Source organism: Oryzias latipes, chromosome 22 (genome assembly GCF_053564925.1).
Source record: "Oryzias latipes strain Hd-rR chromosome 22, Olatipes_Hd-rR_3.1".
Taxonomy (NCBI): domain Eukaryota; kingdom Metazoa; phylum Chordata; class Actinopteri; order Beloniformes; family Adrianichthyidae; genus Oryzias; species Oryzias latipes.
The window spans coordinates 12664527-12679759 of NC_136258.1; the positions used below are offsets into that span (position 1 = coordinate 12664527).

Consider the following 15233-nt stretch of genomic DNA (forward strand, 5'->3'; position numbering starts at 1 on the left):
CCAGCTGCCGTCACTCAACTCATCAACCTCTGCTGCTTAAAAGGAGACCCAATGCCAATAATCAGCGCCAGATCGTTGCCCATTTTGGTGACTAGCCTGGTCTCGTCTAGCTCTAGCACATCTTTTTGAATTTCTAGTTCTAGCACTAAATCTGGTTTCCTTGTCCCAGGAAACCGGTCCAAGAGTGACGTCAGCACAGTCTCCAGCCTGCTGTCGGGAAGGATCAGTGAACTGCCGCGTCCGCACCTCCAGCCGTGCCACAGACTATCCATCTGGATCACCTCTCGCCAACCCTCTTTGCCAGCCTCAAAGAAAATAATAAATCCTTATTACCTGCCACGTCCCGGACCTCTTACTGGGTTCCAGCATCTGGGTTCGCCCTGCCTTGAAATCATGACAGTCACTTTGGTACGGCGGAGGCATGCTGCAAGGCGGTTACTGGCAAGGAGCCGTGCCGTGTGTGCTTTAACTCAGAGGATGCTGGCAACTGCAGTGATGAGGAGTCGTTGGGTATGAAGGTACACGGAAGAGTGTTTATGACATAAAGATTGTTGGGAAAACAGTGAGAAGCAAAGTGTATCACGTTAAAAGTTGTTTTAATGAGTCTGAATTCATCCCACCAAATTACAATAAGTTGCTGTGTCTCATATTGTGGTTTTATGGCAGTGTTTGAGAGAATTCTGTTAAGGAAGGAGGTAGGTTTTAGGGTGACGACACACGCGTGCCACGTAATGAGAAAGAAAATCCTGGAAACTGCCTAAAAAATGTAGGTGCTACCGACTATTTAACATATAAAATGCCATTTTTATAACAGTAATAGTAGAAAAAAATAACTAACTTGTGTGCCTTCACCCACAAGTGGGTGGATAGGCTCCAGCAGCCCTGTGATCCCAAAAGGGAATAAACGGAAGAAGATGAATGATAAATGAATAACTATAAATAAAATGTGGGTGTTTTTCTCATGATGGAGGACATATATAAAGTAAATTAAGCTAAAAATTGTATTTGTAAGTAGTTCTTTAATCAAATCATGGTAAAAAAAATTCAGTTTGAATAAGAGTGTTTTTGTGATGTAAAATCTACAACCGGCATGCTACAAGCTCCCTGCTCTGAGTAAAGCAGAACTTACAAGAAGGCTCAGTAAATAACACCACAATATGGCTATGTAGGAAAAAAGGAAACATCCAAGAGTAAAATAATGGCATAATGGTCAAAATGTTCAGTATTAAAAGAATCTGATTAAATGTACTTGTCCAGATGTAGCATTAGAAAAAAGCTATCAATACCAGCAAACAAAATATTCATCTTCTAATAGTTTAACCTAAAACAATCGGTGACGAGCCCCAAAGGATTCTGACTATACACAAACACTGTTTTTACAAGAGGACTATTAGGGTAAAAGCCAACAGTGCTTTTCTTTATCTTTAACTTATTAGTGTCACCTGTGCTGTATAAAACAAAGACAGGCAGAAAATAAATGAGTCTCATTAAACTCTGAATAAAAGCAAGGAGGACAAGGACAGTTTAGACATTGCTGTTGAATATAAATAGGTGCTCACATCCAGCAGTACTGATTTCTACATGATTCATGAGTCTAATGTTTGTTAAATGATTGTTCAAAATGACAGTTGTTGGCGAGTCAATCTATTCTAAAACCAACAAATCATTTTGACTGTCAGTGGAACAAACGTTCCTTTCACTGTAATCTTTTTAAGGCGTCCCGCTGCTTTTGTTTCTGTGCTTGTAAGGTGCATTAGTAACAAATGCCCTTACGGTTAGATACGGGGTGTCTCCAGGTATGGTTGCTTGAGACCAAGGCTTTAGCTTTCTTTTAGCTCAGTAGCAGTGTTGGGCTTCTGACACAGGTGCCATGAGCACTCTGGTTTTCTGCAGTTTGCTTTGGTTTGCTGAATGTTGCAATGTAAGCAGCAAAGCCTTTCTAGCTGCAAACAACTCACTCATAATGCTACTGCTGTTGAGGCCATGGCTATAATCTGAAGCACATGGGGATATTTGACCTTCTTAGTGTGTGTGCGGCATTTCCTCAAAGTTCTCTATGCACACACACCGTTTTGATCATTGGCTCTTTCAATTAAACCTATCCGGACCCATCTGCTGGGCGACAGCAGAAAAAATATTCCTCCTAATCTATAATAACAGCCCTCAGACATTCCTCCATCCCAGACCAGACTAAAAGGAGAAATCTCTGTTATCAGAACACCACAGGCACCACTGTTCACACAGCAGGGTGGCCTGACCGATGAAGATCCTCTCCTAACTGACAGTTAAAATATTTAAACCCCACCACAGACACAGGTCTTCCTCCCTAGCCTTGGGCAAAGCCACGAACAGCATGCAACTCTCAAGAAACAGCATCAAGTTTGCCTTTGAATTCGAAAAAAGTGATATTTTAAACCCCTGCCAGGAGTTAACTTACTGCACTTGTATTCTTTGAAGTCTGCTAAGTCTCAGATGTTGGACTGGTGATGACACAGAAGGTTATTGAACACAGGCACACCTAGTTTCTTCCTCAGCAGTCCTCCTACATACGGATGGGTTTGGTTAACCCAGAGTTGAATCAGCTTATAGGAATCTGTCCCTGAGTGTTCATTGAAAGAAGAATGTGGCTGTCTGAAAATACAGGTGAGGTTTATAAGATGGGTGTCAGGTACTTTCTACCAAAAGTTCGATTTTCACGGCATTGTAAATGGGTTATTTGTTCTCAGTAATTAGTGTCAGTTTGTCTTGTCTAATTTCACATGCAGGAAAATCCAATTTACAAGACTTGTATATGGATCACTACCCATAAGGACCCTTTAACACCAGGTGACAACAGGTGAACTTGATTTGATTGGATGGAGGTACATCTCATACTTCATTCATTTGGTTTGGTTTACATTTACATCGCACTTTTAGGTGCAGATCAAACCATCTATAAATGCTACTTACATTATGTAACCGTTTGGGGTGATGTTCCCCAAAACAAGCACTGACCAGGATGTTAAAAAGATGACAAGACTTTGCTTTATACTGCAAAAACAGAATTTTAAGAAAGTAAAAAAGACTCTTGTTTCCAGAAAAATTGTCTCTTTTTCTGTCTTGCAACAAAAAATTATCTTATCAAGAAAGTTTTTAATAGTGAAATAGCCTTATAGTTTGATAAAATATATGTCTTAGTGACTACATTCTTTTCTTAAATAAGAATTTTTGTCAAGACATTTTTTCTCAGCCCACTGACAGATTTTTTTTAAAAGAAATTCTGCCAATCGGGTAAGAATTTGCCCTATTTGAAGGGAGCCTGTTTTTGCTGTGTACGTTTTATGACAAGAAACTGATTTACTCTTCATCAGGTTTGTGCTGTAGTCTATTTTTTTACTGTTCAAAATTCACCAGATTCAGATAGTGGGAAGAAGATAGAAAAAGAAAACAACCAGGACGCCAAACCATCAGGACTGGACTTCTACACCCCAGCTGTATGTGAACTGCACCAATATGGACACTTGAGTTTTTTCTGTTTGGTCTGCACAATAGTTCAAATAAACTTTCACAATTTCCACATAGGTGGACTAAACCCAGGTGTAAACCATAGTCCAGTGTGAAAGCACCTATAGAAACGATATTCTGCATCACTAGATCCATGTCTAAAGCGCAGACTTTTACAGAAAACTCTCTACAATGCGCACTGGCAACAAACAACTCTACCAGCTCTCCATGACTGCACAGACCATGAAAAACAGAAGCACAAAAGCCACATCCAATAAAGTAATGGCTGTAGGTTTCATTCTAAAATCAAAGATTTTTTTTTAACAAAAACAATTTTCTTTGCAGAGGAAATCTGATTTTTTTTATCATTTTTATTTTTTGGATTAGGCAAACAAAACTCTCTGGAAATAATCTTAATCCATTTAAAGTTCTGCACTTATTTCATCAAAACAAAACTCTAATATGTTTTTATGGTGTTAAAACAGCTTTACACAAAAAATAAGTAAAACCAAAAAAAATATTACAGCCTGCTTAAAAAAGGCTGGTTTTGTTGGGAAGTGACAATGCAAAGAATTTAAAACAAATCCTGCTGAGATCATTTCATATTTTTCCTGAAGTAAACTGAAAACAACATGCTACTAAAACAAAGGATTTTTATACAGATGATAAAACAACTAAATGAAAGGTTGAGCAGTGGCTTTATGAACTGTGAGCCAGAAAAACTCAAATAAGTCTTTAAAGACTTTGAAATAATACATAAATGACAGTAATTAGAGCAAAACAGATCAAAAGCAACAACAAAACACTCAAATAAAACCTTACGGTCACACAAACGGCTGTCGTCAGTCAACTTGACATCATTCTGTGGCGGAGCATCTGGAGTGTGTTTGTGTGTGAGTAAACAACTGAGGGCTTCTGGATATGATTACATGGTGCCAAGAGTTCCACCCTTGGACTTGGAAGGCTTGCACTCGCAGTCACATGTAGACAAAATAACACTCGAACTCATGAGAGCCCCACACCCTGCCTTGCTCCTCACAAGATGGAAACCACAGTGTGCTCTGATTCTGTGACAGTCACACCCTGACACACAGACACACTGTCAGCCAACTTGCTGGATCATCAGTAAAGTAAGAGAACAGATGTGAGAAGTGCAGGAAGACTAGAAATGACATGATAAAGAGGGTTTTTTTAGTTAACCCAATTTATTATTTCACTTCAAAAGCTGAAAGAAGAGGAGAGTACACACACAGACACACACATGTAGCTGCACACACCCACGTTAAGAAAGAAAAGGCTTCCAGAACTCACCCCCACGCTCCCGTCTGTCCTCAAACTAAACTCTGAACCTGAATGAGAGGGAACACTGAGACCTCAAGCCGAGTGTGAAGGAGTGAGAAAGGTGAGAGGAGGAGGACGAGGAGGAGGAGGAGGAGCTGCTGGCTACCTCACAATCCTCTTAGCCTGGTTATGTCATGGGACCCAGCTAATCCTACCTTTACTGACTGACCAACACACACACACACAGCGTCTGACAGACAGGACCGACAAAGACACACAGAAACACAAAGGGACAGCAGCTGACTGAGGCCTGACGGACACGTTCACACTGAATGTCTGGTCTGGGGTTAAACGCCACCATGTTGAAAATAGCTGTTTGAGGCAAAGAAAAGACAGAGGTCAGCTGTTTTGATTCAAAGTGACTCAATTTTGGTGTGAAGAAGATAACAGGAAAAAAAAAAACAATCCCACAACACAAGTCAAGGTTGAGAAGCAGAGATGACTCAGGGTGGTGACTCTGTCTTTGAGCAGAAATAGATGTACAGTAACTGTGCTGTGTCTTTGTTCACTCTGGTAAAGCAAACCATAGAACAGTAGAACAGTATAATCATTACTGTCACTAAATCCAAGGATTAATCTGCTAGACCACACACAGCAGACTGTACACACTCGCGCTCGCTCATGTGCTGCCCTGTAAAAACCACACTCATACATTCATCAAGCTATTTTTAGAGTCGAATACCTGGAAGTATTCAAAAATCCAAACATGAGAGCTCAGCAATACTGTTTTGAAAGAATTTAAACATTAAAACTCCATTACCCTGCCGTCCGGTTTTTAGTTTTCCTGGCAAGATCTTTACCAAATACAGTCTGACTTGATGGGAGACAGCAAGAATGTTTATTTTTCATCATAGGAGTCCTGGAAGTGGATTGACTAAAATGAGAGCACATTTTACTTTTGTGTGAAAAGCGCTTTAAAAAAAAGTTTGATTTGATCTGAACATATTAACAAAGATTTCCAACGATTTCAAACATTTTCGGAGATTTGAATCTTCTGAAGAGCAGAACAATTTAAACCATTAACTCTGCAGGATTTGTGCAAACTCTGAATTTAATGGAATGGACATCATGAGCTTTGTCACAAACAAAAACCCTTCACAAATTCTCAACACAGACACTGGAAGGACCTTATAGAAACAAGACGTTATCCGAGGACAACAGAAGAGACAGAGATCACAGACAGCCTTGTGTTGAATGGTCAGTTCTTGTCTGTTAGTGGAAACATCTGAATTCTCCCTCTCATCGTGCAGCTAGAGCCACAATACCAGCTTTTTCACATGTAACCAGCACAACTCCTTATCTGACATTAGTAACAGGTAAACACAGAAGTGTTTTTTTAACATTCCTAAAGTACTAATTTAGGAATGGGCTGCATGATGGAACAGTGGTTAGCACTCCATTCTCACAGCGAGAAAGCCCTGGTTTTAATCCTGGCTGGGTTAGGTTTATGGTCCTTTCTATGTAGAGTTTGCATGTTCTCCTTGTGCATGGGTTTTCATTGGACACTCTGACTTCCTCCCACATTCAAAAAAGCATGCTTCAAAGGTGAACTCAAAATCAAATACATAGTGTCAAAGCCAGACCTGGAGATACTTATTCATGCATTTGACTCCAGTAGGTTTAATTACTGTAACAGCCTGCTCACTGGCCTCCCCAAACAAGCTGTAAAACAGCTTCAGCACGTCCAGATTGCTGCTGCTCGAGTCCTGACTAGAACCAGGAGCTACCATCACATCAGTCCTGTGCTCAGGTCTCTGCACTGGCTTCCTGTCGCTCAAAGAATAGACTTTAAAGCAGTTCTGCTTGTTTACAAGTCTCTCCTCTGCCTTGCACCAAAGTGCATCTCTGATATGTTAGCATCATATGAACCATCTCGGACTCTGAGGGCCTCAGGGACCGGCCTCCTGCGGGTGCAGAGTCAGGACTAAACAAGGGAAATCAGCGTTTCAATCTTATGCAGCTACAAGCTGGAACAGTCTCCCTGAGGTTGTGAGACAGGCCTCTACTGTGTTAAGGTTCAAATCCAGACTCAAAACCTTCCTGTTTATCCATGTATATAACTGAAAGGTCCTTATCGACAACTCTTTTCATTTTCTTTTCTCTTTAATTAAGTAAATTTTATAATGATTATGTATGTTTTTAATCTTTGCACTGTTATGTTTTGTGACTTTAAAGCATTTTCCTGTTTTGTGAAGCACTTTGAATTACTTTGTGTACGAAATGTGCCATACAAATAAACTTGCCCTGCCTTCCCTTGCCTTGACCGGGTCTCCGAAATTGTCTTTAGGTATGCATGTGAATGGGTTTTGTTGTGTGACCCTACGACGGATTGGTGAACTTTCCAGGGTGAACTACATTTTCACCCAACAATAGCTTGATTGGCTCCAGCAACCCTGTGATCCCGGAAGGGGTTCAGAAGATGGATAAATCGATGGATGATTGAGTAATCGGTATTGGCCGATACTGATACAAAAAATCAAACGACTCACTGTTAGTCATATGATATGTATCCAGTTTTAAGGAGCCAAAGCCTGACCAAAGGCAGTAAGTGCATCTGCCAGCACTTCTGAAGCTAGCTAATTAATAGCTCCTAAATCTTGTTTGTTTTATCCAGGCTAAAGCCAAAGTGCACCTTAAAAACAAAGAGACGTATCCCTGTCGTTCAGTTCCAGGTTCTTAAGCTGAGGGGGCCTGGGTCTGCTTCCCTCTGATTCCAGCGATTGTTAGGGAAACTAAGAAATAGCTCAGTACTTTGAGTTTTTCTTATTTTACTATTGTTTAAAGGACTTTTTTTTGCTTACTTATTCCATTATTTTGCAGTCGTCTGTTACCTGTTTTATTTTATAAATGATTTAAAACTTGGAGCTTTATTGTTTTTTTCCAATGTTTGCCTCCTGGTACTGTAGAAAGTTTAAGTCCAGACTTTAAACTTTAAAATTTACACACTCCTCAACAAAGATAATCAGTACTCTCCACACACACTCCAACTCCACTGTGTGTAGTTCAAACTATGTAGACAAAGGAAGACCTATTGGTGATGTAAATTACTGCTTGTTCAGCAGCCCCTGGTTTAGTTGTGTGCTTTTCTGTTTTGGCCCATTTACCTTATCACTGGGACTCTCTGCAGCCTCTGTGGTCCAGCTCTGCTCCAACTGTGGACCATCTGCAGATTAACGAACAATCAAAAGACAAATGAGCAGACCATTCAAATAATCTATTGGAACAATAAGAGAAAAATATTGGTGAGGTGCGCTTTACAAACTGGAAGACATTCAATTCAAAAATAAAAATCAACAGAAAAGGCTTTTTTAAAAGAGGTTAAAGCCCTTTCAAGGCTGCATATTCTTAATTTAAATATCTTTACATCAGCATTTTTTGAGGGATTTGTTTTAAAAGCTAATTTCGGAAAAGAATTAATTGGTAAATGTTCCCTGTTTTCTCCAGTTGTTTTCAAAAAACCTATTTTGGGTGATGTATCTCCTTTATTAAGGCCTGGTATAATTTCTTTGGTTACCTTCCAGGAGCGTGTACTATTGTTACACAAGACTATGAGTTTATTGGCTGCACGGTGTGGATTAAAAAGTGGTATACCAAAGTGATATTCCACACTTAAAAAATACGTTGTGGTCACATAGCCCAAAAGTTCAAAATCATTTATACGCTTTTGCTGTTTCTTACAAAGCACAACAGTCACTGAAGTCAGCAGGCTTTCAGTGAATCATCGTTTTTTTTCACTTGAAAAAACAAAATCTGCTAGAATTATTCAGAGTTGCATCCATCAGGAAGAAAAATGGACCACCTTCCATACCCCACATTCCTACCTCCTGTGGCCTGGTGGTCACAGTCCAAACACCCTCATTTCAGGAAGGTGGGAGGAGAGCTGTTGTGATAGACCTTCAGAAGATGTTTTATGTAATAGAAGAGCTTAAAAAAACATGTCAGGCCTCCTTTTAGTAGATCTTTGCAGTGTTTCCATCACACATATTCGCAAAACTTTATCAAAATTCGCGAAATGTCAAAAAGAAAACACAATTTTGCGATTACTGTATGTTCATGACCATAGGGCGCACTGGGTTATAGGGCGCGTTCTCAGTTATAGGGGGTTTTGCGGTGTTTTACACATACAAAAGATGCACTGGGTGTTAGGGCACGGGCACGTTAACACATACCGGTAGAACATGCATGCTAGTGTGTATTTAGAAAAGGACGCAGGAGAAAAACTGAGTTGATTGTGATTTTTTTTTTCATTTTTCAGTCATCAATTAGCATCCGAAAATCCATCAAAGTCCTCATCTTCTGTATCAGAAATGAACAGCTGGGCTAAATTTCTATCAAATACGCCAGGTTCCCTTTCCTCATCATCAGAGTCCGTCTCGTTGCAGTGCGGCTCCTCATTAATGATGTCGGCTTTTCTGTACTACGAAAGCGGACACGTTAGCCCAGGGGTCGGGAACCTTTTTGGCCAAGAGAGCCATAAACGCCACATATTTTTAAATGTAATTTCGAAAGAGCCATACAATAATGTAGTGTCCCTTTCCCACACTAAGGCACGGAGACTTAACCTCTTTTAGGGTTCTTTATTGTGGCAGTGGTTACTGTAGACCGCAACAAACGCCGTACAATCAATTCAGCAACTCTTGAATCTCTCCCGCTGAGACGAGAGCGCTTCTCCCAACTTTATATTCCCCTGCTCCCGCTCCAGTCCTCCCATTTCCTTATTCGGCCCATGGCTGAACCCCATTGGTCCAAACTCCCTAACAACAGGCTGAGCGACAGAACTGAGGGCCAATCAGATCTCTGCTTGAACGATGCGTTCCATGAACTCCAGAACTTTTAACGCGGCCCAACAGCCAAGTTAAACTCAGTCCGCGACAATATGTTTAAAACTAAATATACAAATGAATGTGTGCATTTGATGTAATTTCAACATTTTTAAAGTCCAATAAGTCTGTGGATTCTTTTTAATAACATTGTTATACTGTTGCTAATAAATGATGAGTATTTCTGGTGGTAGTTTTGCTGATTGTCTAGTCTGGTTGATACGTGGTGAGTTTCTGCTTCATGCAGGCGTTGAGACTTTAAACGGGATCTTAGGTCTGAATGTTCTTTAGATGTGAGACAGACATGGAACCAAACACACACACCCACGCTGCAGGAGTGACGGGCAGCAGGTTTACGTTTTTACCATCTCTGCGCGATTCACCTGCTGCCGGTCCCCCCCCCACCCCCCACCCCCTCTGCTTTCTTCCTCACACATCCCGTCCCCAAAACTGCGCGCTCTTCCTCAGGGAGGCAATTCAAAGGTTTCCGGGTGGTAAAAACTCTGTGAAATAATAGATAACAGTAAACTGATAGTTTTTTCTCCAAGCACCGCTACTACTGCGCGCCTCTGGCATCGCATCGCGCCCGAGAAGGACTGGTCTAATGAAAAAAAAAAGTATAATTAAGGATTTGTCTGCGAGCCACATGTGACCATCAAAAGAGCCATATATGGCTCGCGAGCCATAGGTTCCCGACCCCTGCGTTAGCCCAAGCTTCTACAATCCATTCACAAGCTGTGGCATAACTCGCCCGGCGATTGCCTTCCACAACAATAAAACCGTGCCCCGTTGTGCGTATCGTTCTTCTCAACAGTATGACTCCCCGGGATGTCGAAAGTCAGCGGTGCCTGGTCCATGTTTCTGATGTGGCTGGAGGTGTTTGTAGTCAATCTTTTTGCTGCAGTATGAGCGGACGATGAACAGCTTTTCATTGTAATCCGCTGGATGTTGCAGCAGCACCATATTCCTTGCTCGGATGGAAAGATGACGGCGCTTCATAAAACGAAAGCAAAAACTTCCTCTGAAAGCGTTACTGCCCTCAGTCAAAAGGTGACTGCAGAGAAGCTTCTCAAAGCTGATTGCTGTTAATCCATCATTCGAGTCGCCTTTTTTCCTCGGAAACTCAGCTGCGTCTTCTTGACTTGTCGGAGTTCATTTTCCAGCTTCCTCCACTTGTGAACCATGGGTTTATTCATTCCTCCTGAATTCTCTGGCAGCTGCACCCATGCTCCTCCGAGTAGCTGTTAGCTTGCAGTTTAAACTGTGCTTCAGCCATGTTGTAAACACTAGCTGCGTTTACATGGACAAAAGTAATCGGAAAGAACGCCTGATCGGAAGAAAAATGCGTCATGTAAACACGCCGTTCGGAATACTATGCCCTGATCAGACTCGTTCGGATCAAAATTTCTTTACGATCGAGATAGGTGGGTTATGCTGATTGTTGATCCGATCGTGTTGCATGTAAACAGTTCATTCCAATCGTGTGCCACTACTGCTCTGGTTTACGTCACGCATAGACGGTGCTTCAGAGAAGGCTTTGGAGCGCACACAGGACCGACAGGCTGCTCTGCGCGAGTGAACCGTGTCTGTAAGCAGAGCAGCCGGACTTATAGCTTTGTGTTTGTGGACAGGGCGGTGGTGCTTTGTTACGTGTACGCACCGGGGGGAGGCTTCCGACCCGCCGCTCTGGGTTAGCGGCTGCCGGACTCAGGATAACTGTGCGTCCAAGCAAAGCTCGGGCCGCCAGCTCACACACACCGGCTTTGGGGCGGTATGTGAGCTTTTCAAAGCAGAAATGCCGCTCAGTCCTTAGAAACTGTTCCAACGATCACGTGGATTTGTGTTTCCAGTCATTTCACGACAAAATAAAGGCTGATGTTATTCCCACGTATTTACGTGCAGCCAAGATGCAGATTGCAGTATTTCCCGCATGGATTTTGTGTTCATCAAACAAGGCTAATGTTGTTAGAGCGTGTTAGCCTTCTCCTAACCCTGGCTTCTTCCTGCTCCGTTCTTCAACAGAAAAAGCACTGACCACACGGATTAAAAATAAAATGATGGGTGAACAGGCACTTCATAATATTCATTACATTCATAAAAGCACATTTAGAAGGTCGTCCCGTATATTACCGAGCTGCTGCATAAATGTATATGGCAGCTTACTTTGTTTACAGCGGGATTCATTTCCTCTTCCGGTATTTTCAACACTACTGAGCATGCCCAAATGATTTATTCCGACCGAAAGTGTGAACATGTGAATGTTCGTTCTAATTGGAAAAAGTTTTTCTGGGCCCACGTACACGGTTGAATTTTAATCCGACCATTTATCCAATCATGATATTTTGCGCATGTAACCGCGGCTAATGTTGTTCCCGCCCACACTTCCATCCCCCGTTCTAATGCCTTCTTTGTCTTCAGGCAGCAGAGAAAGACACACACACGCGTCTCTCAACACATTAGGCGCACCGCCTCATAGGGCGCCCCCTACATTTTGGAGAAAATTTAAGACGTTTAAGGGCGCCTTATGGTTGTGAAAATACGGTACACTGTTTCCATAAAATCATAAATGTAAATAGACAAAAACCAAATCGCGCGATGAGTCAATCAAAAACATAGCGACATATGTGAACAATACTTTGATTTACAGCACACACATTTAAATTTCTACCACAGCACTAGTGCTCATCATCATCTCCTAAAGGATGTGACCAAATCTCCGTCTTATGCAGGCCATGGAGCTGCAAGCTCCTTATGCACGAGAGCGGCTATGGATGAAGCGATTTTGGGAAATCATGGTTGGTGATTTTACAGAGGAGCTGTGGATCCAACAAATCCCCATGACATGCTCAACTTTTGATGATGTGTGTGATGCTGTGGGACCTCTTGTGGCGCCCACTGTGCAGAGACCAAGGCAGCCAGTTCCTACTATGAAGCGCCTTGCCATTCAATTGTTGATCACGTGACTCATTTAATAAAAAGTGTTTCCCTTGTTCCATTGCAGTTTTGTAAAATATGTCACTTTCGATTTACAAATTAAAAAAACACCTCCCCCAAGCACAAAAACCTTTAAGGCCTGTACACACCGGGACGAATATTCGCCAGCCGTTTTTCGCCAGCGTTTTTCAACACGTTTTTTGTGTTCACACCCAGGCGATTTTCGCTGACGATGAGCCGAGCGAACATGAAATTTCATTCCCTGACATTAGATGGCGCTTAATGTAAAACAGAAATACCCCCTGTACACAAGGTGGCGCTGCGCAACTTTACGCTTCTTAAAGTCGCTTTTCACTCAGAAGAAGAGTGCAAGTATTTACGCGCTTGTCAGAATCAAACAAAGAAAACATGAATATTTCCAGCACCAGTAGCTCTAGCTCCAGTTCCAGCGATGAAGAAATTATTGTTCTGTTGAATGATGAAAGACGCCGGAAAAGACGTCGATTTTGGGTACATCCCATAGTTACCAGAAGAGAAGAACATGGGGAGTTTTATCAACTGGTACAAGAGCTGAAAATGTATCATGAGCGTTTTCGGGGATATTTTAGAATGTCCGTCAGTGAGTGGATCTTCTTCGTCTTATTTCTTCGCGGCAGTGTAGACGCTTCTTGGCGTATATCTTCTTCGCCGTGACATATGTGTGCTCAGCAAGACAGTTTTGTGTTTGAGCGCCCCCAAGTAGTGTTTTACTATAACTTCAGAAGCTCCAGACACGTGTGCAAAAGCGCCATTCTCATTGGTCGTATAGTTTTTGACGCGGCGCGTGAAACCAAAAAAACGAACCCGAGGCGTTTTTTAAAAAGTGACGCTTTTACGCGTGGCGTTTTTCACGTCGGTCTGCACACTCACATTGGTGCCCTTTGTAGTCGATAAATAGTTTTTTTAAATTGTCGTGTTTCCATTAGGCAAATTTAGTATCACAAATCATTGTCAATGGAAACGCAGCTGGTATGTTTAAAATAAACAACTCAAAAGCTGCACTGTTAAACATTGGTCAGAGTGACAAGTGGTCAAATGGTTTGCTTTTAAAAAGAGAATATGTGTTTAACTACATTCTGTCACAGGAAATCCTTTTCTGTGTTTTCCTTTGGGGGAAAAAAAAAAGACTAATCTCTTTTTATTATATCTGCTCTCAGTGGGATTTTACATCATAATCTCTCTATGTTATCTATAAATAGCATCATTCCTTTTAAATCTATCCAGACCAGACAGGTTCAATCTCACTTAATCCTCCCCATCTCTAAGTTTCCCCCTCACTCACTAAAGCAAATTCGAGCACTTCAAACTCCATTTCAAACCAGCAGAGAGCTGCGGTGGATTTCATTTGAGCAGGAATTGAAATACTTCTGTCCAGATGGCAATTGTAACTGGGAGGTTCTATGTTTCTGTTTTGTAGGTTCAATCTGTTGGGTTTCTTTTTTATATCCTATTCAGTTAATTAGTTTAGCTTCTCCTATACTCGTCTTCTTCATCAACTTGTGGTTGGTTTGCTTTCCAATCATCTGACTGTTTCTATAACCATTAAATAGTCCATTCATTGTTTCTGTTCTTTCATGTCTTCTATCAATGATACAGAGCCCCTGTAGTTCCAAGAAATTGTTTTTCTTAATTTTGAAATAAAATGCATAAAGTGCACAAGAAATATAAAAGAATTACCTTTAGGGGACTAATCCAACAAGATCAATCTTCCTTTTGCATACTTTGAAGGTAATGCTTAGTGTGATGTAACATGTTTGTAGACATAAGAAATTATTATGTGCTCTTTTAAAAAAGAAAAACCTTTTCATTTCATTTTAGTGTGAGCAAGTTTTTCTTCCTAAGTGCAAAAGTCTGCACAATTTAGTTGTCATTTTTGCACAATATACAGTAAATATGTTTTTAAGGGTGTATATGATTTTTTTCAATACTATAACTTTAGTGATGCGCACCCGTACAGGGGCATATGTGAATTTTTTTCTAAGTTATGTTATCTTTTTCTCTATTAACTTGTTTAATTTTCCCTATTCTGTAACGGGGTCCTGTAACCCTGATTGCCAGACAATTACAACAGGAATCAAACCTTTGCGATTAATCTGAAAACATGTAAGATCATTTGAGGTGGGCGTGACCCAGTTAACCACCTAAATTAGAGCAGCTTGATCACTGAAGTTTGGAGTTCAAAGCCACAAAGGAAGAAAGGTGTTAATGAGTCTTTGGAGGCTGTGATTCATTAATGTTGTTCTGCTCAGGTCTATTGAGGAAATCCAACTCCTTCAAGAGGCTGTTTCAGAATGTAAAGTGAGGAGTCGAACACAAGCTGGGAGCTAGAGAGGGGGCAGTCTGGCAGCCACAGAGGGCTGCATTAACGAGGATGCTCCTTAAAAGCGCGGGTGAGGATTCTCTTTGTGATCTACTGATGGTTCAAAAGCACATGTGTAGGACAGAAGCAGTGGGGAAGGGGGTGGGGTATTCCTTTTCTGTCTGCTATTGGCAACTAAATGAGCGGCTGCTCTTTTCATCTCCCTCCAGATCTAACCCCCCTGCTCATAAACGCATTACAGGCCTCCAGGCAGAAGATCTGGGACTGATCAGAAAACGTGTTTCAAGTCAGCAAAA

At 41.4% G+C, this 15233-nt stretch overlaps 1 protein-coding gene across 10 annotated transcripts in view; it reads right to left on the reverse strand.

Moving 5' to 3' along the window:
- The window catches only part of LOC101164267 (apoptosis-stimulating of p53 protein 1), a 237134-nt gene that overhangs the window by 199783 nt on the left and 22118 nt on the right, over window positions 1-15233 (reverse strand). For 6 of the 10 annotated variants that reach the window (XM_078941338.1, XM_078941337.1, XM_023951409.2 and 3 more), the window contains one exon: window positions 7929-7987. In XM_078941338.1, coding sequence (XP_078797464.1) covers window positions 7929-7987 — 59 coding nt within the window. Of the gene's footprint in view, window positions 1-4305; window positions 4374-4794; window positions 4912-7928; window positions 7988-15233 lie in introns of those variants that run through there. The other 4 variants (XM_078941341.1, XM_023951411.2, XM_078941342.1 and 1 more) reach the window with 3 other exon arrangements.